Genomic DNA, 26,575 nt, shown 5'->3' with positions numbered 1-26,575 from the left:
CGGAGTGTGGTAGTTAAAAGATTAAAAAGTTGCATGGTAAGATGATAATACCCAATATAGCTATTTCATATGTTACGTGGATTTCCATTGGTCAATTGGGCAAAACTGAGCTCATTGTAAAAGTGATATCGACGACATTTCCGTCGATATCAGTTTTGATATCGACGACCTCTTTATTGCTTCCCCACTTCAAAAACAAAAACACCTACATTTAAAAACAAACAAATATATATGAAAATGTAATGATCCCAGAATTTAGTTGAGCAAGTGACTAAAGACTTTTTGAAAGAAAAGACATTTTTAAATACTGAAAAGTACAAGAAAAGAGTGAACAAAAAGAAATAATAATCAGAGGGAGGGGTATGGAACAGCCAAAACTGAGACAAATACTTTTGTAATTTCTTTACAGTAAATACAAAATGTCCAGAGAATTAGCAATATATCTAACATTGACTGACTGTGTGATGATATCTTCTGCTATTGGTCTGTTTCGACAGTGATATCAAAATCTCGACCTCCGGTCTCGATTTTGATATCACTGTCTCAACAGACCATAGCAGAAGATATCATCACACAGTCCGTCAATATTGGGTAATATACACATCAATAGCTAGGTCCAAACAAAATAATATCAAACACAAAGAAAACACCTCTCACAGAGCACAGCACAAGAATGTCTTTTGGGGCACAACACATCACTGTCGAACATGAAAGTCGCAGCCAGCTACGGGAAGAACTGAGTCTTCAACCTACTCTTGAACGCGTCAAGAGAGGGGCTCTGGCGAAGCTCAAGCGGCAGGGAGTTCCAGACGGAGGGGCCCGCGGAGGGAAATGCACGCTGACAAGCAGATGCGAGTTTCGAGCGAGGGATGTGAAGGCGGAGTGGGTCAGCAGCAGAACGAAGGGGACGGTCGGAGGGCTGGGTATACAGGCCCAGGGAGTATTGAAGGTACTCGGGAGCAGAGTCGTTGAGACACTTGTAGACCAGAGTGGACAGTTTGTAGGAGATTCGGGTGTTGACAGGGAGCCAGTGCAAGGAGCGAAGTAGGGGGGTGATGTGGTCTCGCTTCGTCTTCCTCAACGTCAGCCTGGCAGCAGCGTTCTGGACTCGTTGTAGGCCATGAATGGATGAGGCGGGGAGGCCAGCCAGAAGGGAGTTGCAGTAGTCCAGACGACTGAAGATGAGGGAGACAACCAGCTTGACACAGGCGTCGTGGGTGAGGTAGCGACGAATGGAGGCGATGCGTCGTAGGTGGAAAAAGCAGGTCTTGATGATGAAGGAGATGGGTGTGTCTGCATGGAGAGAGTGGAGTCGAGAAAGACGCCAAGGCTCTTGACAGCAGGGGAGAATGGAACAGTCGCGTCATCCAGCTGGAGGTTGGTCACAATGAGGGAAGCAATCTTCTGTCGTGTTCCAACGAGAAGGGCCTCTGTCTTCTCACTGTTCAGCTTCAACTTGTTCTCAGTCATCCAGTTCTTGATGTCAGTGAAGCAACTGGAGATGGATCCCAGAAGATGGTCAACGTCCTCCGGCTTGGCGCTGTTCTGGAGCTGCGTGTAATCGGCAAAGGAGTTGTAGTTCAAGCCGTGGCGTTCGATGACCAGGGAGAGGGGTTGGGTGTACAGGGTGAAAAGGGCAGGGCCGAGGACAGATCCTTGAGGGACGCCGAAGCGGACAGGGACAGACTGAGAAGAGAACGAATTAGTGGTGACAGTCTGAGAGCGGTTCTGGATGTAGTTCCGGAACCAAGAGAGGGCGGTGTCGTGAATGCCGAACGTGGAACTGAGGCGATCGACGAGTAGCTGATGGTCGATCGTGTCGAAGGCCGCGGAAAGGTCCAGCAGCACAACGGCGGCAGAGACGAGACCGCTATCTGTTGCGTTCAGGAGGTCCGTGGTGATTCGCAGGAGCGCCGTCTCGGTGCTGTGGTGAGGGCGGTACGCTGACTGGTACACTGGCATCAGCGAGTTCCGAGACAGGTGGGCGCTCAACTGCTCCAGGATGATACGCTCCAGAAGCTTGGAGAGGAAGGGCAGGTTGGACACAGGACGGTAGTTCTTCAACTCGTTGACGTCAAGGCCGGGCTTCTTGATGAGTGGGCGGACAACGGCAGACTTGAAGCAGTCGGGAACGACGCCTGTGGCCAGGGAGATGTTGATGATATCTGTGATAGACGGCAGGAGCATGTCCAGACACTTGGTGAAGAGGAAGCCGTCTTGATGGCCGTCTTGGTGATGAGTCGCTTGACGTGGGTTTGAGTGACAGGCTGAAAGCACGTGAGGGGGGAGCCGGAGAAGGAGGGTGAGGGTGGGGACGGGACGAAAGGCTGCTGATCGAGTGTTCTCCGAAGCTCGTCAATCTTGTCCTTGAAGAACTCCGAGAATAACTCCGGGATATCTTGTGGTGGGTGAGCAGTGGGTAAGGGGGCAGCGGGGGAGGAGCCCAGGAGATAGGACATGATGGAGAACAGCTCCCTGGATGATGAGGCGTTGGCGATGCGGTCGTGGAAGTGCTCGACCTTGGCAGCAGTGATGGCTTGCGTGGTTGAGACAGCTGGAAGATCTCTGGATATAATTGAAGAGGAGTAGTCTTCCTTTTAGAAAATGTGTACTCTGCCTTGCAGATTACAAATTTGTGCTGTCGGGGCTGGGTAAAGGGAGTGGAGGGTAAGGGGGGTGGGGGTGGGGGGTAAGAGAGACGAAAGAGAAAACTGGACAGGGAAAAGTCACTGCCTGAAGTATTCAATAAAGCCACACACAAACAAAAAAGAAATTGCCACATATGCAGGTTTTCAATTCATATTTTTGCAAAGTATCTGCACAAGCATGTGTGCCTCTGTGAGTATGTTCGTGGCTGCTTTCATGGGGTGCCTGTATCCTCAGGAATTTGAGGATTTCTTTTATCTCTCTTTTTCTGACACCGTTGATTTAACGTCATTTTTACAGGACAGTGTTTTTCCTTTCAGTTATAAGTTGTAGTAGTTTGACCTTATTGTTTTAGGCCAAGTAGAGCTCGTTCACCAGTAGCAAAGACTCACTCAGTCCGTCAGTACTAGTGTGCCTGAGTGTGTGTGATGGGGGGGGGGGGGTCTCCCGTGACCGGCCACCTGCAATGTACGGACAGGTTTGCACTGGCCCAAGGATGTCCGTTCATGAGAGGGACTGCTGTAACAGTAAAACTAGTGTGAAACATAAGTAATCAATTTATCCACTTGACTATAAATAATTATTCACAACAGGGACCTATCACTCTTCTTTGCATGTTTTTACGCCTACGGATTTTCAAATACTCTGCAACACATGTAACCCAAATTCAACATGTGCCCGTACAATACCGCTTCTTTTATGAAAACATTGCTTCGGCCATGTTGATTTTAATCAACCAATTTTCTTGTTGTTTGATCAAACTGGATAACATTTGAATCAAGCAATCTTCCATGAAGCCCGGACTATAGAATTGCATTTCAGCTTGGAAGCTTAAAAATTGATTAATGAGTTTGGTCATTAAAAATCTCAAAAAATTCTAAATTGGGTGGTGTTTGGTCTCGACAGGCAGGTGGTCTCTTTACACAGGTCATTTATATAGTAAAAACCCTTGGGGATACTTTGGGGTGGTCCCTTATGGCAGGTTGGACTGTAAAAACAGTAATCGACCCAAAAATGAGTTCATCTTATTCTCAGTTTAACATTTCTGGAATCATAGATATATAAATATGTTATGTTTTGATTAAAAAGAAGCTCGGTAAGTATATACAGAATAAAGTAAATCGCGCGTTCCTGTTTAGCACAAGCACTTATGTGCTGTACTTGCTTGTCACTTTCTGTTGTGTCACCGCCGAGGGGTATCGACAAATCTATATTGTCTTGTTGAAAAAGTGCAGTACGTTCTGATGTCATTCTGTGAGTTCAACAGGTTGACTAAATATAGTAATTTCGCGTTACGCGACTTGTTTTACCTGTGTAGGAATGTCAGTATAACTATGGCTGATAATCTGTAATGTACACTATTCCCCCGTCGAGCGAAAGCTGGATGCAAAACATCAGTTTTGTATGCTTACTCCATTGCCCTTGAAAGTAATCACTTTGAATCATTTTTCTTTTCATTCTATCTGCGCGGTGCAGAATGCTACAACTGCACAGTGTAAATAGCCTTCCGTGGAACCTCTCTGAACTTGAACCGCAGCGTTCATCGGCTGAATACGGAAACTTTGACTGATACCGCTGCCGATCACGTCACAGCGACGCGGAGAGGGCACTGGCTTGGCGCGCAGCCAAAGCGCTGTTGCGGAGAAAAGTTGAATGGACGGCGGGAAAGTGACACGTGCCTGGCTAACTTGGAGAATGGTGGGAAAGGCATAACAGCTCTATTTCTTCCGTACGTTTACATTTGCCACTGGTTTTATTGAAGTGTAAGTGAGAAATAGAGCTACCGTTCTAATGTAACTACAGTATCTGTAGGCCTATAGTTTCTGTCACTGACAAAGAATCGATAATAATCAAGGAAATCGAGTTCTCAGATCGTGTCACCCAGTAACACCGGCGATACACCCTTTTCGTCAATCGCAGTTCCATCCTCGATCGAACAGAGCTGCGGTAGTCCACTGACAGTGTGAATGATGAAAAGAAGAAAACATAGTCACCTTACCTTGAAAACCGTGTGTAGGGCCTACTTATAAGTCAATATGGTTTTTTCTATTACGAATTAATTTAGATCACCTTGAAAGGAAGCTTTCCCCCTCATCGTGAAAATGGCCAGCTACCACTCCGCACACATGAACTTTTGAACGACTTGGGATCACTTTCAAAGTGTGTCCTGAATAGTCGCATCCCTCACACACACTGACACAGCACACACAGCTCCGAGTCGCCGCAGCCGTTCAGTCGCGCAGTAACGTGTGCCATACAACACGGGTAGGACAAAGGGGCGTGTATGTTTTGTGAGTCTCAGTGCCGCCAAAGTCCGAAACTAGCGCAGACAGCGCGCGAAACAGACTTTGCCGCGTGCACTACTGCAGAATGATACTGCACAGTGTACAGAGGGGGGGGGGGGGGATCAAGTGTAATAGGGGGGGGGGGGTCCAGAAATGAGGCAGGGGCCGCCCAAGCCCTTTGTTGTGTACAGGGGCGACGCCCTGTTGGGGGGGGGGGGGGGGGGGTCGGTGAAAACATTTTAAATTTCAATGGTAATTGTTTTGGTTCATCCTCGTGACTGGAATCCAAATTGTCAACATTTCCAACAAATATTGTGACCATCAATTTCATTGACCACAATAGCTCACTGTTATTTCTTACTATTCTTTCCTTCCAAAACGTGAAAGTCAGAAAAAAAGATAGGCACAGAAAAAAAAATGAGACGAAGTACATCAGGAGGCCGGGGGGGGGGGGGGGGTTGCCCGGAACACAGGACCCCCCCTCCCCCTCAGGTCCGGCCCAGTCACAGTCACCACCGGCTGATCTAATACCGCAGCTAGGCATTTTCTCACAATCTTTCCTTGGGACGCACAAACACAGAGTAAAACAAATTTAACAAGGGTTGACCATAACGGGTCAATACGCCGCCATGTGGTGAAACGGGGGTGGGACATGGATACAGTTGACCCGTGTCCGTCCCGGGCCGGATTCCAAACCGGCCGCGACCTTAAGTCACGCAAAAATGTTTCAAACCATATTCAGAGAGAGAGAGAGAGGGGGAGAGAGAGAGAGAGAGAGAGAGAGAGAGAGAGAGAGAGAGAGAGAGAGAGAGAGAGAGAGAGAGAGAGAGAGTAGCCACCGACAGAGAGGGGAAGCTAAGAGAACAGAGACAGACAGACAAGGAATAAGATGAAATTGTCCCCGAGTACGCAGTACTAGGGTCCAGCAGACTTTAATTGTGTGTCTGTCTGTCTCGACTTAACAGCTTATTGCTGGGAAACTACTGGGCGCAGTTCGTTCAAAAGTTGATACACTAACTTGATAATAGGTCCGATTGATCGTATTAAAACTTCATAATGTTACCTGGGACCTAAATGCGAAATATTCCACAAAAACGACTCTTAACGGCGGGCGCGATTCGCGGTGGGATAGAACAGCCGTTCGGCTAATCCGCCAGCCAGCCAGCGACAGCGACACCAGGCTTTGCTTCGTGCGTGCTTTGCGTGCGTGTACCACTGTGCGCGAGGAGTATAGGCATTTGAGTTCACTGGCGAATGATAGAATTGGTGGCTTGGTGGAAAGCGTTTCTGACTATAGCTAAAGTGATCCGGGTTCGATTCCCGGCATGGGCTGTCTATTTTTTTTATTTTTTTATTTTTTTATAATAAATTCTTGTTTACTGTTGTTTATTATGAACGTTTTAATGTTTTATTTTACTGTAATAATTTTTTTAATTGTGTAAAATAAATAAATTATTATTTATTTAATTTTTTTTTTTAATCCAAGGGATCCGGGTTCGATTCCCGGCATGGGCGGTCAAATTTTCTGAAATTTTTTTTTTAATTCTTGTTTACTATTGTTTATTATGAACGTTTTAATGTTTTATTTTACTCTAATAATTTTTTTAATTGTGTAAAATAAATAAATATATATTTTTTTTTAAATCCACGTGCACAAGACAAAAACTTTTATACTGGGGGAGCGAGCCAGTCTGAAGAGTACTCGGGTCCAGCGCCAGCGTTTTTTATTTTTATATCGATTTCGGAAATTTAATTTTAATCATAATTTTTAAATTTTTTAAATTTAAGAGCTTGTTTTTAATCCGAATATAACATTTATATGTTTTTGGCCCTGAATCTCTACTATCTTCTAAAACGTTCCTAAGGAAGGGAGATAACTCAAATCAAAGTTATTTTTTAGCAAACTGAGTATGTTGATGGTAATACTTTTACACTGTCTGATTCTTATAGAATATATAGAGTCGAAGTGAGAAACTTCTGCGTTCCTGAGTTTTTGTTTTGTTTTTTTTGTCCTAGATCCTGTCACGTGGGAAGCATGACGGCCATTTTCGAGGGTGTGCGTGATTGATACATGATGATGTGTGTTTCGAAAAAAAAATCTTCTCTCAGTGTCATTTTCATGATTTAAATTTCAGCAGCTAGGTGGTGGGTTCAAGTGCTAGTCTTTCGGATGAGACGAAAAACCGAGATCCCTTCGTGTACACTACATTGGGGTGTGCACGTTAAAGATCCCACGATTAACAAAAGGGTCTTTCCTGGCAAAATTGTATAGGCATAGATAAAAAAAATGTCCACCAAAATACCCGTGTGACTTGGAATAATAGGCCGTGAAAAGTAGGATATGCGCCGAAATGGCTGCGATCTGCTGGTCGATGTGAATGCGTGATGTATTGTGTAAAAAATTCCATCTCACACGGCATAAATAGATCCCTGCGCCTTGAGTCCGAGTCTGGAGATACGCGCGCGATATAAGACTTTATATAACATATGGCCCTGTGAAAGAAATCTCTGATTCCAAAAGTGAGCCCCATAGCCAGTTAAGGCTGGAGTCTACCCCTTAGAAAAGCAAGTACAATGTAGAATTAAAATAGGTCACACGATCAATTGATGTACATGTAGCAAAGAAAAAACATGGACCGCATTGATAAAGATCTGATTAAAATCAGATATTAAAGCTTGACAATCTCATTTTTCCGTTCTACTTTACACATTTATACAGTGGTGATTCCTGAAAAGAAAAAGAAAAAGAAAACACACCAGTAACCAGGTTAGGTACGTTTATATCTACAATCAATATTTCGGCACGTTACTGCCTTCTTCGGGATGGTAAGCTACATTGATGTAATAAACAAAGTAGTGGTGATTCCTGTGCGAAAGCCTGATATGCTGTATATATATATTCAAGTTGTATGCGTTATGTTATAAATCAGGGCTTAACTTATCCTTTTCCTTTTATTTCGCTCCTAAACAATCCTTGAACTTACATTAAATGTATCTTTTAAAAAAGTCATGACATTTGTATTTATTCAAATGGATAGGGGGTAGGGATAATAGAAGCATCACAGTCTAATTCGTTGAGGGCTATCCACAGCTTTACTGTTGTTAAAGGGATGTCTCAGGTACCTTGGATGTGATACAGTGTCTAATCACTTTCACACGTTTACTTTATGTTTGTTTGTGTTTCATGCTTGAAAATTAGCTTCTAAAGTAGGTGCACACAAGTTGGCCCCCCTCCCCCTCCCAATTTAGCAGGAAAGTAACTGTATTTTGTGCTCTATTTTGTTCTTCTATCAATGTTCTTCAGCTGTGATCATTTGATTGTTAATTTGTTACAAACTCACAGTATCTGGAACCTCAGTAATTTCCTCACTAGTGCTTTTGTGACAACATCTGATACCCCATAATTATTCAAGTTTTAGTCGTTATTTTAAAATTTAGCACGTGTGATCGACAAGAAGAAGAAGAAGAAACTTAGCACGTTAAGACCATTTTATTTTATTTTGTATACCTCATTCGCTTGTGTCTTCCCTGCAAGCGGCCGAAATTTGTTTCAAGATAAGTTTTGTGTAAGTAGTGTTTGTCTGTGCACTTAAAAGAGCGCTGGGTCGATAATCTGTGAACGTAACGTTTTGTTTTGTCAATAATTAAACGTTCCAACAACATTTTTTTTCTCGTATTTTATTTGTTGTTTCAAGCCTGAGCACTCCTTGTACTTAAAAAATAAAGTCACTTAAAAAGATCGTAACATAGTTGCTTTCTCTGAAAAGAAAGTGCTTCTCCTTGAAAAAAAATTTTTTTTTAATTAATGTATCATTTTATTTATTTATTTATTTATTTATTTATTCATTTTTTTCTTTCTTTCTTCATTTATTTATTTATTCATGTATTTATTTATTTCTTCATGTAGGCCCCTACTTATTTCTTTGATATTATACTTATTCAATTATTCGTTCATTCATTTGTCTTTCTTTCTCTATGTCTGTTATCCTGAACCTTGTAACAGTATTACTCCTTCATGATTACTCTAATAAAACATGTATGAACAAGAAAAGAGAGGTAAAGAAACCTATTAAAAAAAAAAAGATTAAACAAATAAAAACCCAAACTTGCGCACTACCACAGACCTGTGCAGTTTTTTTTAATGTGAGATACGACCATCATAAAGATGCCACTGACTTGAACATATACCAACATTCAATTCAACACGGCTGCTTCCTTTGCAAAATGGGTATTTTGTGCGGAATTAATTTTGCTGATTGACATGGGCATCACTCATGAAATTGTTACAGTAATGATAAAAAAAACACGATAAAAAAACTACTGAAACAAAAACAACAACAATTTATTTTCAATTTGTGTATGTGTCGAAGTGGGAGGATGTTCTTATCCCATGTACAAACATGGATAGATCTGTGGTGTCGGTATCCAGGTTTCCCAATTGCTTCGTTTCCGGCCGATTTATGTGGAGCACGTGATGCGCAATGACAAAAAATATTGACGGTCTAGAAGTGTCGTCTGCGCAATGATCGCGGCGGCGCCCGCGGCTTTCTTGACCGCCAAGGACGACCGCGCACGTTGTGATACGTCATTCGTTAGACCTCAATAGCTTACATTAGTGTTTACACGAAGGGGACGTCTCTTCTAACCTTGCGCTACAGTGGGTCACTTACGCCGATTTTGGAGGTGACGTTGAGGCGAGGGAGGTGACGGAATGGCGTCCACTTTTGCTGCTGACATTGTGCGTTCAGTCACACTGACAAGTTAATTATCACACACACCGCGCACTTTGCAACACAACACAAGAGAGCGATCCTGGCAGATGCTTTCTGTTTTTGAGTTCACAGTCAGTTGTTGATCGAGCAGTTGGAAGTCAGATTAGATTTTTTCTTGGGTGATCGTTGTGATAATTTCGTAAACACAAGTAAACCTGGTCGGGTAATTTTGGTGGCCGTTTTTGTTTTTAATCACAGTTAAATTCCCCAGTTGTCTTAATCCAAGTATTAAGACCGTTGAAACTAGCCTGCTAAAAGTAAACTGACGATTTATAAAAGAAGAATGAACACAAAAATGACACAGTTGATATGTTGAGTTGGGTAGTTTCAACTAATTAAGGCAGCACACTACTTTCCACGTCACACAACATTGGTCCAAAAATCCGTGACAGTCTTTCGATGTTAATCAAAAGTTAATCCGCCGAACAAAACTAAAAATACTTTCTCTATACACTGATACACAGTTCCTTTTGTTTCAGTAGAACCTGCAGTTTCCCAGCGGGATTCCCATTAGCTGAGATAACAAGACATTTGAAGTTTGTCTATATTTACACAACAACGTCAAAATCACAATTTCCCGATGATGAGTCCACTTGAAAACAGCTACTTAATTAAATATAAGTGAAGGAAGCAAAAGTTGTTGAAAAATATTGAAGTCGGCGTACACGAATGCGTTTTGTATTGTAGATGATCAGTAAAACACTTGTCACAGTGAAATACCACATGATTCTCGGACTAGTTAATTGCGGACGGAAAGTGCCTGCCAATGTTGTTTTTAACTTCACAATTCAACAATCCCCCACACTTCTTAAGAAATCAATCACATATTCCACATTTCCACATATCACGACTGAAATTGTAGCTATTAAATCATGAAACTAAGCTTAGCATCCCTACAAAGAAGTGTTGTGATTGAAGTCTGTCAGTCAGTCCTGCCTGAATTTGAATCATATATACATTCGCAATATGTCGGTCCACTTAGACCGCGTGAGAATAACAGTTACTGACTGGCCCTAGGCCGCTTGCAAGAAATATAAAAGGGCAAACCACAGCAGGCCAGTATATATAAGCTATGATGATCCCGCACCTGAAAAAAAAGACACGCAGTCACACATAATAATGACATCAGCACAGTATTAGGCTAAACTTACGAAGGAGGAACTGGCCGATTTCTGTCCTTGTTTAGATTAGCTTGCAGTCCTCCGTTGTATTACGTACAAACATTGGAGAAAAAAAGAAGGTTTGTCACACTGCCAAGAGTTAAAGATGTATGTATACATATTACAAACCAAGCTGACGTGAGTTTTGCCAAACTGTTAGAATATGCGAACAAGCATACATGTGTTGGTTGGTGTGAGAACAGACATAGAATACACAGACAGACACACACACACACACACACACCACAAGCAGACAGACACACAGACAGACAGACAGACAACCACCCACCCACCGGCCACACACTCATGCTCGACGGAATACAAGTATTTTCGGTAAATCGGGTAATCGACTTGGCTCAGTATTCACCGCGCAGCACCACCAAGGTATGAATCCCTACTAGATTATTATCTTCATTTCTATCCTCGCTTTAATATTTATTTAATTCGTTTCCATTGTAATCGTTGGCCACTGTCATCAGAAATGTGACAGTATGATATATTTTACGAGCTGTATTTGTAATTGACCGAGAAAACAGGGGCAACGCGACTCAGTTTCGAAAGTTCATAACGTTCCTAAATTTAACAATTATGAAAATCCAAACATATCTGGCAAAACTTTGCGTCTATTTTTAACCAGATAGAAACGGACACTCAGCCTGTTTACGTACCGCTGTCTTCACAGTTTAGCTCGTTGCGATCGTGTTAGTGACGTAGCCCAAACATTACAAAGCTTGGCCAATAATAAACCGGGAATTTCCTATTTCTTTCATTCAATGCCGCTGTTGCTTATCATCAGCTAAAACATACTGGTATGAATGATCAAGTATTTCAGCTCCAAAGTCTGCATTCTTCGGGGGAATTCATTGGCACACTTTCTAGCTAGCACGGCACAGACAGACATACAGCCGGGCATTAAAGCACAATCATCATGTATGATGCTACCCTTCCCTGCAAGTGAACTGACATGCACCCGAACACGCACACTCGTACGCAGCCGCGTACGCACGCCGCGGCACTGACACACCCACGCACACTGGCACACAGAGACTGAGACACACACACACACACACACACACACACACACACACACACACACGAAAGAGCATAGAATTCTGAACGAGTCTCGAGTCATACCAGATCGGGAAAACTGATTTCTTTTTCCGTCGTGCACTGCGCAAGCTCTACAGTATCTCTGGGGAAACACACTGAGCGAGTTTTAGCGTCAACTAAGGTGACTCGAGTCGAACCGGAGGTCGCAAAAACTCGGTCCGGTACGACTGGAGTGACGTCACCGGTTAACCAACTTTCAACCTTGCTTCCTGCGTAGGGTCTCTCCAGTTCCAAGATGGCTGCCAAGGCGAGGTGAGAAACTTCTGCAAATATTTTTTGACAAAGTTACGGATTGTGAGAAGACATTTGTTGTAAATCACTTAGCCTTTCAAAAATTAAGGATACTGGGTTGGATACTGTCTTGGTTTTAATGCATTTTATTTTAGCAGTGATGTTTATTTTGGGAAGAAATGAGGTCAACAGGAGTTTGGGTGCGATTTCGGCTCAAATGTACTTTAGCGCCCTGAACTTTTACCCGGCTGTTTTGCGCTCGATTTTCACGCTCACTTCTTCATTGACGTTCGAATCGATAGTTCGATGTTTTGGCATCACATTCACATCAACAATAAAACAGTACTGCTTGTTCATCATCGTCGTCCATCAACTCTCCACAACAGTAAATCCGTAACGCGCTTGTCGCCATCTTGTTGCAAGGGACGCGACTGGACACAACCCAACAGCGTTTCCGCGAAGAAAAAAACCACACATGCGCAGTGACCCTACCGTAGCTCAACCCTGTTCCTCGCGAAAACTCGCTCAGTGTATGTCGCGAATCGCGAACTGGTTTAAGGTTCTTCATAAATCCGGTTTCGTTTTTCAGTTTCTCAGTTTTATGCAGAATGGGTCATTTGTGTGTGTGTGTGTGTGTGTGTGTGTGTGTGTGTGTGTGTGTGTGTGTGTGTATGTATGTATGCGGCCGTGCATGCGCGGATGGTTGTCACAGTGTGTGTGTGTGTGTGTGTGTGTGTGTGTGTGTGTGTGTGTGTGTGTGTGTAATGGTGTGTGAATGTTTTTGAAGTAAATGCACACACATGTACAATGGGATGAACAAATTCATGTGTTGTACATCACTAATGCAGCAATTGAACTCATACAGCATGAATAATGCGAGTGAAAACGACACTAACATCAACTAACAAACAGAAAACAGACAGACAGACATATACTCGTAACATTGATCTATACTCGCCGAAACGCCTGGTGAAATGCAAAAAGCCCTGGATGGACTAGATCGTTATTGTAAAAACTGGGGACTAAGCATAAATATTGAAAAGACAAAAATAGTTGTTTTTTCGCGGGGGAAAATACGGAATATCCCAAATTTTGTCTTGAATGGAGTACCTGTCCAAGTAGTTTGGGACTATGTGTACTTAGGTGTACTATTTAACTATAATAACAAATTTCATAATGCCATGAAACGTCAATGTTTGATTGGTAACCGTGCAATGTTCTCGTTAATTCGAAAATGTAGAAAACTAAATTTACCAATTGATGTGCAGTTGGATCTTTTTGAGAAGTGCTGTATGGTTGTGAGGTATGGGGATATGATTCATTAGACATATTATCAAGGTTTCAATTGCGATTTTTAAAAATGCTTCTTGATGTATATAAAACTACACCCACCTGTATGGTTTACGGAGAGCTTGGTCGTTATCCAATTAGAATTGAGGTACAATGTCAGTTACTGGTTTATTGGTATAAACTGATGAAAGAAATGAACGATGGTGCGAATAAGATGTCCTGTTTAATGTTAAAACTACATTTGAAGTTGTACCATGTACAAAACGTTAAATTGCCCTGGTTGTCGCATGTCAATACTATGTTAAATAAGTTGGGTCTATCATATTTATGGACAACTCAGAGTCTTGCCGTCTCAGGTTTTAAAAACGTTGTAAAACAAAGGCTAAGAGATCAATTCCTGCAGGAATGGAACACTGACGTGAATGCCAACAGCTTGTGTTTTAATTACAGAATATATAAAAAGGATTTTTGTCTGGAAAGGTATTTGCTTTGTTTGCCTAGGAAATTCCAAGTTAAATTAGCAAAGTTTAGAACAAGCAATCATAAGTTGCCAATACATCAGCACAGATTTTTTAATGCTCCTAGAAATGAAAGATTGTGTGATATGTGCGATAAAAATGAATTAGGTGATGAGTTTCACTATTTGTTCATTTGTACCGACGAAAGTATAGTGTCTGAAAGAAGAAAATTAATTAGTCCTTATTACCGATCTCACCCAAATTGTTTAAAATATGAACAGTTAATGAATTGTAAATCTAAGATAAAACTAATGAAGCTAGCAAGATTTGTAGCCCACGTTATGATTTTAGTATGTTAGCGTTACATCTAGTTTCTTTATTGGTATGTATATGTATGTAATACATGCTTTTGTTTTGTTTTGTGTTTTTACAAAAGATGCATGGCATAATGGTATTGCCAATTTATTTCGGCTGTATATTATCGTTGTCCGCTTAATGTATACATATTATCTGTCTGATCTCTTACCTGATTTTGTTAAACCTATTTCTGTTATTTTTGTTTGTATGTATGGAAGTGTATATTGCCAATTTATTTTGGTTGTATAGTATTGTTGTATTTGTCCGCTCAATTTGTATACATATATTAACTGTCTGATTTGTTACCTTTTTTTGTTAAAGTTATATCTTTGTTTCATATATTAACTGTCTGATTTGTTACCTTTTTTTGTCAAAGTTATATCTTTGTTTCAAAGCCCAAAACAATAAAATACTTGACTTGACTTGACATAACTTGATTAAACATTCACAAAATGAAGGTAGGCTTAGTGTTCATTGTAATTTGTAAAGATTGCATGTGATCTAGTATGAACATCTGAACATGTTTTCTACAGTGAAACTCTCATAATATCTCCATTTTCACACATACACAAGCTAAAATATAATAGATTGTAATATAAACAAAGACAATTTTCTGCAAGACACATGTATCTTCATTTGCTGTCAAATATCAAAGTTAATAAACAAAATGAATAAGAATAACTGATAAATGACCAAAAATAATTATTAAATTTTGTGACTTTTCTGCATCTGCTTTGTTAGTCAAAACAGCAATCAAAAAGACACAAACAAGAAACAAAACAGAACACACACACACACACACACACACACACACACACACACACACACACAAGAACAAGAAAGTATTAAAAAAAGAGGATACACAACACGAGATGCAGGGGTCCCTTCTCATCAAATCAACTCTGCCCCCCCCCCCCCCCCCCCCCACACACACACACACACACACAAACGGACGCACAGAAGGAAAACAAACATCAACCACAATAACAACAAAATCTCGTATAAGCACTTTTCAAAACATAATCCAAACATGTACACATTCTTTATTCTTATCACGCCCTTCCATTTGGCAGTGTCATCAAGGAAGTTAGACATGCATCTATAAATAGACAATACATCTATAAATAGACAGTACAGGCGGCCCGGAATTTAAAATCAAAAATTATTCACACGTATACCAACACCACCGGCAACCTGTCCAGAGGTTACGCACGAATATACCAGACAACATTAGAGCATGATCAACTTACCTCCACGTTTGCGCTTGCACCAACTGCCGAGCAGACCGCAACAGCAACACAAGTTTATCATGATGACTCTAATTTTAGAACCTGGGATTTCCCAATCCTTTCGACCAATGGGTTGCCTGCGCACACAAAAAGATATCCTCACACAGTCCGTCAATATTGCGAGTGTGCAGTTTGGGGCATGGGTGCATAGGGTCATGTGAGGGTGAAAGGGGGGGGGGGCGAGGCGGCCGGAGGGGTGATAGAGAGAGAGGTGAAATGAGACCACAGTCAGCTATTCAATAAGATAGATAGAGAGAGAGAGGGGGGGGGGGAGAGAGAAAGAGGAGGGGGGGGGGGGGGGAGGGAGAGAGAGGGGGAGAGAGACAGAGAGACAGACACACCGAGAGAGGCAGAAATAAGGTCAGATACGTTTATTTTTTTTAGGGTAAAAGAGTGAGAGAGTTCTTCTTTTTACATCCAACCTTCGCCCAACGCGGAGGGACTACTCTACTTCAAACAGACATACAGTTATGCTGCACAGGAATAGCCAAACAGACATACAGTTATGCTGCACAGGAATAGCCAAACAGACATACAGTTATGCTGCACAGGAATAGCCAAACCGCAACGAAGAACAAGGTGGGAACAAGACTAATCATAAAAGTGAGAAAATGACGGGGGGGGGGGGGGGGGGGGGGAGGGGGAGTGTGGTGCGGTAGCTGTTGTACTGAATACAAACATTTAGGCTCTACAACCACACTCACTCAGTGCGTCTCACACGCACCTCAGCAGCTCATTTCGTCGATGGGTTGAAACGTACGTGCTGTGCTTTGTTCAGTCAATGTTGCATAAAACACACCAGTCACAGTCTTCTGTCAAGTTCTATTATTAGTTTGTAATCTCGGCGGAGACTGTGACATTCAAGAAGAGGAGAGAGACAAAACCGAATACGGTATTCAGTTTCTAATCTTAATTGACTTCAGGCGGCCTTATACTTATACTTGATCATTTATTTGATAAATTTGTTTATTCATTTAACTATGATTGCATCAGCGTTTTGTGTCCATATAAAATTCCAGCTCGACAACTGTCCTTTTTTGCGCTTGCAGTCAAAAAAATGTATGATGATTCTCTGTCGGTAGGCAGCAACGTCAGTCCATTAATTGCGCCCTGCCCTAGCATGGCGATGCAAGGCAGATCAGTGAATCGTGCTGTCACAGCTATGGTGCGCCAAATTGATATTACCGTATCGTTAACTGTTATACAGGGTTTGAAACTATCGTTATCTGTTATATAGAGTTTCGAAACTATCGTTAACTGTTATATAGAGTTATATCAATAGCGCGTTCGTGCGCATTATTGCTAAAACTATGTATAACAGATAACAAGGGTTTTGCAAAACGGCGGGATGGTGCGCGCAAGTAATATTACTATCGTCAGAGACCTATATTTAGATATTGCTATTTCATATGTTACGTGGATTTCCATTGGTCAATTGGGCAAAACTGAGCCCAGCGCAAAAGTGATATCGACGACATTTCCGTCGATATCAGTTTTGATATCGACGACCTCTTTATTGCTTCCCCACTTCAAAAACAAAACCACTGACATACATTTAAAAACAAACAAATATATATATGAAAATGTAATGATCCCAGAATTTAGTTGAGCAAGTGAATAAAGACTTTTTGAAAGAAAAGACATTTTGAAATACTAAAAAAGTACAAGAAAAGAGTGAACAAAAAGAAATAATAATCAGAGGGAGGGATATGGAACAGCCAAAACTGAGACAAATACTTTTGTAATTTCTTTACAGTAAATACAAAATGTCCAGAGAATTAGCAATATATCTAACATTGACTGACTGTGTGATGATATCTTCTGCTATTGGTCTGTTTCGACAGTGATATCAAAATCTCGACCTCCGGTCTCGATTTTGATATCACTGTCTCAACAGACCATAGCAGAAGATATCATCACACAGTCTGTCAATATTGTGTAATATAGGTCTATGCAGGGCCGGACTACCGGGGGGGGGGGGGGGGGTTATGGGGGTTGCGCAACCCCCCCCCCACCCCTAGCCTGAACATGTACCTTACTTATTTAAAACATTTTTTATTATTGCTTATTTTATGCCGTTTCATGCAAGGAGCGACCATTTTCTTATCTCAGAATATGACCTACCCATCAGCTTCAGGGGGCGAAGCCCCCTGACCCCCACAAGGGGCTCTGCCCCTTGACCCCGCCCAGGGGCGGACGAGGGGGGGGGGGGGTTCTAGGGTTTCCGGACCCACCTTATGTAAGAGGTTCACATTTACATGTGTACATGATACTGTTTAAATCTTGAGATGTATTTTCATTTATTCCAGTGGTGCAGTCACTTTGCAAAGAGAGTCCCTAAAATACAAATTTTGATTATCTCCCCTGCACTACTCCTTAGTCTACACTTCTGTGTTGAGGATAACTCTGGTGTGACCAGTGTTCTTGTCTTCCCCTGCCCTGAAAATGTCTGTCTTGTGTAGGGATACAAAAATTTATAAGCAATAATGTACTTTTTGTATTAAAACATTTAAAGTTAATATTTTGGAACCTTCTCCTATGTTATTAATGAATAATTATAGTATTTTGAGGCACTGAAGTTAGTGAGTGCAAAGAACTATTTTTTTCTGGCTACAGGATAAGACAGTGCTTATCCTGCAACTTTTCCCTCCATTTTCGGCCATTTTTCCCTTTGACTCAGGAGCATGGCTTAGTGATGATGATCTGATATGAATTTGTCCATAAATTATGGCCGCATTGACAGCATTTAAAGCTGTACTGTTGTCAATTGCGGTCATGTGGCGGAGTGCATAGCTGACCAGGCTGGTGTTGCCTAAATTGCCTTGAGGTTTTTTGGTTACTGAGGTGTTATCCTGAGTGCATCCTAAATAAACTACTGGACTTGAAATGGTGTCTTGTGACCCTTTGGATGGATGTTTTCACACTTATAAATATAAAAATATAAAAATATTAAATGAGGTATGCATTTCTTTATTTTACATTGAGTTTCAATTTTGGGGGTTATAATCTGTGACAAAATCTGCTGCCTGAAACTGGTAATGATCATCCTCAGAATGCACCAGATTGCACCATTTTGCATCCTTTTTTCAAAATTTTCCGGGGGGGCATGCCCCCGGACCCCCCTAGCAAGCTAGGCACTTCGCGCCGTCGGCACCCATATCTTCACAATATACTTTTGAACCCCCCCCCCCCCTAAAATGAACTGATCCGCCCCTGCCGCCAGGGGGATATCCCCCTGGACCACCTCTAGCACCCCCCCCCTCCTCTTAGCCTAGTCCGGCCCTGCTATGCTATCGTTAATTGTTATATAGAGTTTCTAAAAATAGCTAAGACGTAGTCGGATGTTTGGATGCCTGCAAAATGGCTGCTGAACGTTTCGATCGAGCGAATTTGCACTAAATTACTACAACATTTAGTGGATCATATTGAACTAACCGTCGTCTGATAAGTCCATCATTTCGCTGCTTCGTTTAACGCTTCGTTAAAAATCAAGTAATCAAATCTTCGTTTACCGCGAATACTGATTCTGTAGGCGAACCGCACACGTGGTCTTCAAACCGCACACTCGTGGAAAACGGTACGGCCGAAAGTACAAATGATATGATAAAGCTAATATTAAACAAACTCAACAATAATTTGAGAAGACGACAACAGAAGAACGGTCAAGCATTTCCTAATGTTGTAGTTTTTTTAAAAATTGTGTTTCTAGTTGAAATGTACATTTCGTAGCAAAAAGACAATGGCATTTCAGGGTTTTCCCATTTGGGAACGATACCGACGCGCTTTTGATAAAACTATCGTTTGCTGTTATATAGAGTTTCAGAAACTCTATATAATAGCTAACGACAGTTTCGAAACTCTATATAACAGTTAACGATAGTTTCAAAACTCTGTATAACAGTTAACGATAGTTTCAAAGCCCTATTATTATAACAGTTAACCGATAGTAATATCAATTTGGTGCACCCGGCGGCATAACGTCACACAGCATTTCATGTCGATGTCCCCAGCAACCGGCTATACTACATGTAATATTTTTTTGTACACCAATCATTACAAGAAAACACCAGAAACCAGAGATTACTATTGATATGCACGTGTTAATCGCCGAGCGACCGCCTGATTTCGCAGGATTGAATGCCGCAAAACTTAAGACCGCGACTGAGTATAGGGCCTACGCACTTCAAGTCCAAAGTTTTAGCACCACACATCATTTTCAAAAATTCCAAACTAGTATATGCCTTAGATCAGACGCAGAACATGGTAAATATGCCCCCTCCCCTTAAAAAAGAAAAAGAATTTTCTTCACTTACTTCTTACAAAACCGGTTGTGTTTTGATCGGCCCCGGACAACTTGGTTGCACCGCTCAGCTGTTGTAGTATCTGCCCTCTGTTGCATTTCAGTGAAAGATAAGAGGCGTGGTTTAAACTCACACTGACGTGACCTAAAAAGCCGTCACATGACTTGGCTCCCCTTCCGTCGCTCAGTCTGTATGACGCGCTGTCGCTGCCTCCGTAAAATCTCCCTGTGATAATTATAATATTTAGCCATGTGACCAAGCTGTTGTCGTTTGATGGGACTCGGTGATCGAGAGAGAAACTACAACATTGCATTTTAGCCAGCTACTCCTTCTGCGCTTATCTCAGCGTATTCAATGAAAATGACATGCATATACGAGTGTACGAGTAGAGGTCATTAACAATTCACGCATTAGTTCTCAGAAGAAATGCGCAGTTAGAACAAATAATCTAGATTTTAATCGAGGAGAAAAAAAGAAAAAAAAACAACACAACAACAACAACAACAACAACAACAACAACAACAACAACAACAAGAAATCTTGTAGTCCGGTTTTCAAGTTATGAACACAACTGTACCAAAATCAATTAGATTAAAAAAAAAAGTCGCGTTAATTGATATCAAAACATCTAGTCAATTTGTCCAGTCCGCTGTCTCGGTATCATGTACACAGGGAACATCACTTGCATAAAACAATTGCTCGTTGTGTTTGAGCGAAACCGACATATCTATATTTTTTTGATTCGGGGAAAATAATGAATGCGATGAAACCACTGCTATGTCTTTTAGTGCAATTTTGAATTCATCAAAGTCATTTATCGACACAAAGAAGAAGTCGAAGAATTGAAAGATGATGATGATGACGACGACGACGACGACGATGATGATGAGAAATGAAGTCTTTAATGAAGTCATTAAAGGTTGTGAGGCAAGCTGAGGTATGCAGCGGCAACGCAATCCAGCTTGTTGATTTATTGATCGATTGCAACGTACCGTGCTCGAATACAAATGAACTAGTCCAGACATAGACATTAAAGTAGGACACACTGGTTAACAAGCCTTCGTCACTTCCCCAAAGACACTGCCTGTTGCATGGCATTTTACGTTTTGCTTGAAAAACCAACCAGCAAACGAACAAACAAATAAGCAAACAAACTAAACGGCGCGGAAATGGTCGCAATATTGTGCGACGCTGCGCGGACCGAAATTCATACATCGAGCGAAGAATTTAATTATGAAGTTAATGTAATTACCAGTTCCGTTTCATTCTAACAACTTAACCTAAGACCACGTTTCCAATTGTTTTCCCATAAAAGGGAGAAATACACCCGGGTGCAATCATTATGAATGTGTATCGACAGAAAAGAAATTCCGCGTTCAACACAGCTTTTTAACCTCTGTGCGCGACTCGGTGAAGGGGATCAAATTCAGCAACTTCTCTGCGTAATAAGGAAACTCGACCTAACGATCGAGCGACGCATACCTTTAAATGAAGTTATGCAGTTCAGCTTCGTCGTATCATGTAGTGATTACACATGTTCCATTTTTCACCTTCAAATTTGCAATCAGTTTAGTGAGAAAAGACACCCCGCCGCGTTCAACACAGAATTTCAACTTAGTGCTGAAGGGGCCGGGGTCGAATTCCGCCACTTCTGTGCATAATAATAGTCGACCCGCATAATGAACGACGCGGCAGGTCTCTCTTTCTCTCCGTATCTCTCTCCACTGTCTGTCTGTCTGTCTGTCTGTCTTTCCAGTCTCTCATTAAAAAAACCAAATACCAGTCAATTTCATACGAAACTACACCCCTCCCCTCGAATTTGTTCTTGTTGATCCAACTCGTTTATTGTTTGAATAGTGAATTCGAAAATGGATAAGTGACCTTCAAAACTAGCACCTCCTGTTTGAATACTCAGTGATGAGTCGTTGAGCGGCGTCGCCCATTGTGGAATCGCCACTGAATTGCAGGGTCGCGCATTGTGGGCAGAAGTGGTCGAAGTCCACCCTATTTAGCAGCACGTGCGGAGCTTGTCACCAAAAACAAAACGCACTGAGGGGCGCAAAACTCAGCGGAGCTGATGGGGTCGACATCGACCACTTAGTGTATAGATCATTTGAGGTACCCTGTACTTGGTTTCTGGTATGTGTTTGCCAACACTTATGTTCGGAGGCTTGTATTTGTCGAAAAATCGCTTTTTAGTGAGCTGACCATTAACTTGTTTTCTTCGAATTAAGTATTTTTTGTGTATAGGTATATTAATGAGGTCTTCATAAGCACTAATACATTTCATAGCTTTCCTTCTATCAAGCCTCACTGACGCACGTCTTATTAGGCTGCAATGCGTTCAGTGCTATCGTTTGTTAAACTTACACATTGTCCAACTACCAGAACTTTTCATCATTACAAAGAAAACACACAGAAAAACGATTACAAAAATGATCTCCTCTGAATTGTGTCTTATTCAAAAGATAAACGTCACTGAATGTGTAATGTTTTCCCATCATTCATCTGTAAATTGCCTACCTTGATTTTCATGTTTAAAACATTCTGAGGAAAAAGATTTCTCCCGTTGGAAGATGTTGAACTCGACCCTGTCAATAGTCGCGAATATAGACATTCGGTCTAACAACAGTGCTCCCGAGTTCAGTCAGCGCAGACAAGAAGAGCTGTGCACTTGTTGAGTTCATTTTTTTTTAACACCGGCAGGCCCTCACAGCTATGCTAGCGAGGTCATCTCATTAAATCGAAGCTGCCATTAAACCTCTCGAAAGCGACCACTTGTCTACACCAACCACTCTGAAAGATCCCAGTGTTTCCCCCCCCTACTAATCAAGTTCACCTTTAGCGACCATTTGTGCCGGTCAGTGTGTTCGTTACAGACAGGTTCGCTTGTACAGAGCCTGTTATATACATACAACACGTGTGACCCGAGTAAGGTCAGTGTCTGCTTACAACACTTTATAAATTTAAGACGATTTCATCTTTCGCCTGTGTACATATTTCCCCCTCGACATATACTCAAGACTGAAATGTTGTTTCCTGGTAAAATTAAGAAGTGAAATTATTTAAGGACGAAAAGCATGTCAGTTTCTTGCATGTGAAGAAAATTGGTGGTAAAATTTCATAGATTTCAACCCCAAAATCGAATTCTTCGAAAACGTGTACTGAGTGGTTACGTCCCTTGAGTAAGAAGGAAACATTTTAGGATGAATCAAATTTCTAAGTTAAATAAAACAAATTGGTTGGACAAATTTGGCCCCATGAATGTAAGGTACACAAGGTCGCTCATCAGTATTATCGAAGGGTGTTTTTTTTGTTCAGTGTCAGGGCCGGACCCAGGGGGGGGGTTCCAGGGGTTCCGGAACCCCACCCTGGAAAAAGCATGTACCTTGCTTTGGGCGGTTTTTTTTTTTTTTACTAGTTTTAGCACCAAAACAATGCTGCTCTTAACCCTCAAAACAAGGCCCAGAATGCACCAGATTGCACAGATTTTAACCGTTTTTCAAAAAATTTTCGGGGGAGCATGCCCCCGGACCCCCCTAGTTCGCGCGCCTGCAAAGCAGGCGCGCGCTTGTGGCTTCGCCACTTCGCTGATTTGCCCCCCCCCCCCCAAAAAAAAAGGAGGAACCCCCCCCTTACAACTCATTTGGTCCGGTGTCACGATTTCATCTTTCGCCTGTGTACATATTTCCCCCTCGACATATACTCAAGACTGAAATGTTGTTTCCTGGTAAAATTAAGAAGTGAAATTATTTAAGGACGAAAAGCATGTCAGTTTCTTGCATGTGAAGAAAATTGGTGGTAACATTTAATAGATTTCACCCCCAAAATCGAATTCTTCGAAAACGTGTACTGAGTGGTTACGTCCCTTGAGTAAGAAGGAAAACATTTTAGGATGAATCAAATTTGTAAGTTAAATAAAACAAATTGGTTGGACAAATTTGGCCCCATGAATGTAAGGTACACAAGGTCGCTCATCAGTACTATCGAAGGGTGTTTTTTTGTTCAGAGTAGAGTTTATACTAGATCAACGAGGCCGAGAAGCGAAATATCAACACGGCGAAAGATGAAAACGTCACACCGGCCCTGAGTGTAGATCAACGAGTCCGAGAAGCGAAATATCAACACGGCGAAAGATGAAAACGTCACACCCCGTCAAAGCACCCACAAGATGACATGTCAGGATGGTGGAGTAAATTGGGCGTGTTCTCTTTCTCGTTTCTAATTCAAGGCACAGTCGTACCTGTGATGAAAGGACACCCTTGGGACCTAAACTATCCCTACGTACGTTGCAGGTAGCCTGTCATGACAGGTATACTATATCATAATTTTATTTTGGTCACGTTGATTGACAAAGGGTCAGCAGGTACCACTGTTTAAATCTATCACTATTATTGTCTAACTGTGGTCGCTCAACGTTGTTCAGCGAAACAGACTGCTTGTAAACACAATGTGATAACAGTATTATGCAGCAGTAGCAGTAATAAACATTTGTACTTTGCCTGTTGCATTGTTGGCTGTTGTGTTGGTTCAGTATTGAAGAATTGCTAATTTTAGCACTGGGGATTTCCGATCTTACTAATCGCTGATTCTTGTGTGCGTACTGGTGGTTGTATTGATGGTGGTGGTGGTAGCTTGTGTGTGTGTGTGTGTGTGTGTGTGTGTGTGTGTGTGTCAAGACGGTCTCACAGCACCCACACACAGTCAGAAAGTCAGACAGACACACACAAAGCTAAACAAATAGACACAGGCAGAGACTGATAGACAGATAAGCAGACAGACAGAGAAACAGGTAAAAGTCTTTCACGCAAAACGGTTTTGTTGTTTACTTTTAATGTACGGTAGCACAACTGCACTGTGAAAATAGGTAAGCAAAACCTGTGGACATTTGTAAGTTTGCATAGGAAATACAGAAAGATGTACAACTTGTAAACATACGTGCACAGTGCAACTGAGTTGCTATACTGACAGGCATAATCACTGTGAGCTTTAGAAATGACTATAACAATTCTACAACATATACTTTCGTTGCCATCAAATACACACATATCAGCCAATATTGCCTGAATTACTGACAATTGGATAAGAACATTACACACAGAATCAAACTTCACCACCTTGGCTTAGCTAAGTATGTGTTTACATGCAAAATAACAAGTGTGCATTCTTGAAGAGTTTGTGACAAATTTTGCTCTATGATGAAAACATCCACACAAAAAACAACAACAATAAATTTAAAAAAACAAAAAGTAATAGAAATAATAACATTACAAAGCAACTAGTCGCGCAAGGCGAAATTACTACATTTAGTCAAGCTGTGGAACTCACAGAATGAAACTTGAACGCACTGCATTTTTTCACAATGACAGTAGTCTGCCGCTCGTACAAAAGGCAGTGAAATTGACGAGCCTGTTTAGTGCGGTAGCGGTTGCGCTGTGCTGCATAGCACGCTTTTCTGTACCTCTCTTCGCTTTAACTTTCTGAGCGTGTTTTTAATCCAAACATATCATATCTAAATGTTTTTGGAATCAGGAACCGACAAGGAATAAGATAAAATTGTTTCTAAATCGATTTCGGAAATTTTATTTTAATCATAATTTTTTTTTCTTTTTTCTCAGAGCTTGTTTTTAATCCAAATATAACATATTTATATGTTTTTGGAATCAGAAAATGATGAAGAATAAGATGAACGTAATTTTGGATCGTTTTATAAAAAAATAATTTTAATTACAATTTTCGAATTTTTAATGACCAAAGTCATTAATTAATTTTTAAGCCTTCAAGCTGAAATGCAATACCAAAGTCCGGCCTTCGTCGAAGATTGCTTGGCCAAAATGTCAATCAATTTTATTGAAAAATGAGGGTGTAACGGTGCCGCCTCAGCTTTTACAAAAAGCCGGATATGACGTCATCAGACGTTTATCGAAAAAATGAAAAAAACGTCTGGGGATATCATACCCAGGAACTCTCATGTAAAATTTCATAAAGATCGGTCCAGTAGTTTACTCTGAATCGCTCTACACACACACACGCACAGACAGACAGACAGACAGACACACATACACCACGACCCTCGTCTCGATTCCCCCTCTATGTTAAAACATTTAGTCAAAACTTGACTAAAGGGGGCCCGGGTAGCTCAGGTGGTAGAGCACTGGACTTGTGATCGAAAGGTCGCTGGTTCGAATCCGGGCCGGGACGGACACGGGTCAACTTTATGTGCAGACCCAGAGACGGTATCCATCTCCCACCCCCGTGTCACCACAATGGCACGTTAAAGATCTTGGTTGCACTTGATAAAAACATTATGTCACAGGCAATATTTTTTGATGTATCCAAAGCTTTTGATAAAGTCTGGCATCGCGGTCTGCTCCACAAGCTTGAGGCGATAGGTATAAGAGGTCCCTTGCTTGTTTGGTTTGAACATTACTTGAGCGATCGCAGACAAGCAGTAGTATTGAAAGGAACCAAATCAAGTTATGCTACCCCTTCTGCTGGTGTCCCTCAGGGTTCTGTCTTAGGACCTCTTTTATTTCTCATTTATATTAACGATATTGGTGTTGGTCTTGAATCAGTGTTGAAACTCTTTGCAGACGATACGAGTATGTACTTAAGTTTAGATAACGATGATGTACGAGCAGAGATTTTGAATTCTGATTTGGATAAAATTCGCACA

The 26,575-nt window shown here is 41.5% G+C and overlaps 1 protein-coding gene across 2 annotated transcripts in view; it reads right to left on the bottom strand.

Annotated features, from left to right (window-relative positions):
- LOC138955843 (TNF receptor-associated factor 2-like) overlaps window positions 1-15,656 on the bottom strand; it is a gene marked incomplete at its 3' end in the record, with an annotated part of 41,137 nt that extends 25,481 nt beyond the window's left edge. Inside the window, 1 exon segment of one of the 2 annotated variants that reach the window (XM_070327363.1) lies at window positions 15,560-15,656. In XM_070327363.1, the coding sequence (XP_070183464.1) occupies window positions 15,560-15,620 (61 nt within the window). 2 annotated transcript variants of the gene reach the window in all.
- Window positions 15,657-26,575: the final 10,919 nt, after the last annotated feature.

The sequence above is a fragment of the Littorina saxatilis genome, unplaced genomic scaffold, assembly GCF_037325665.1.
Source record: "Littorina saxatilis isolate snail1 unplaced genomic scaffold, US_GU_Lsax_2.0 scaffold_900, whole genome shotgun sequence".
Taxonomy (NCBI): Eukaryota; Metazoa; Mollusca; class Gastropoda; order Littorinimorpha; family Littorinidae; genus Littorina; species Littorina saxatilis.
This window is presented reverse-complemented; position numbering and strand designations above follow the sequence as displayed.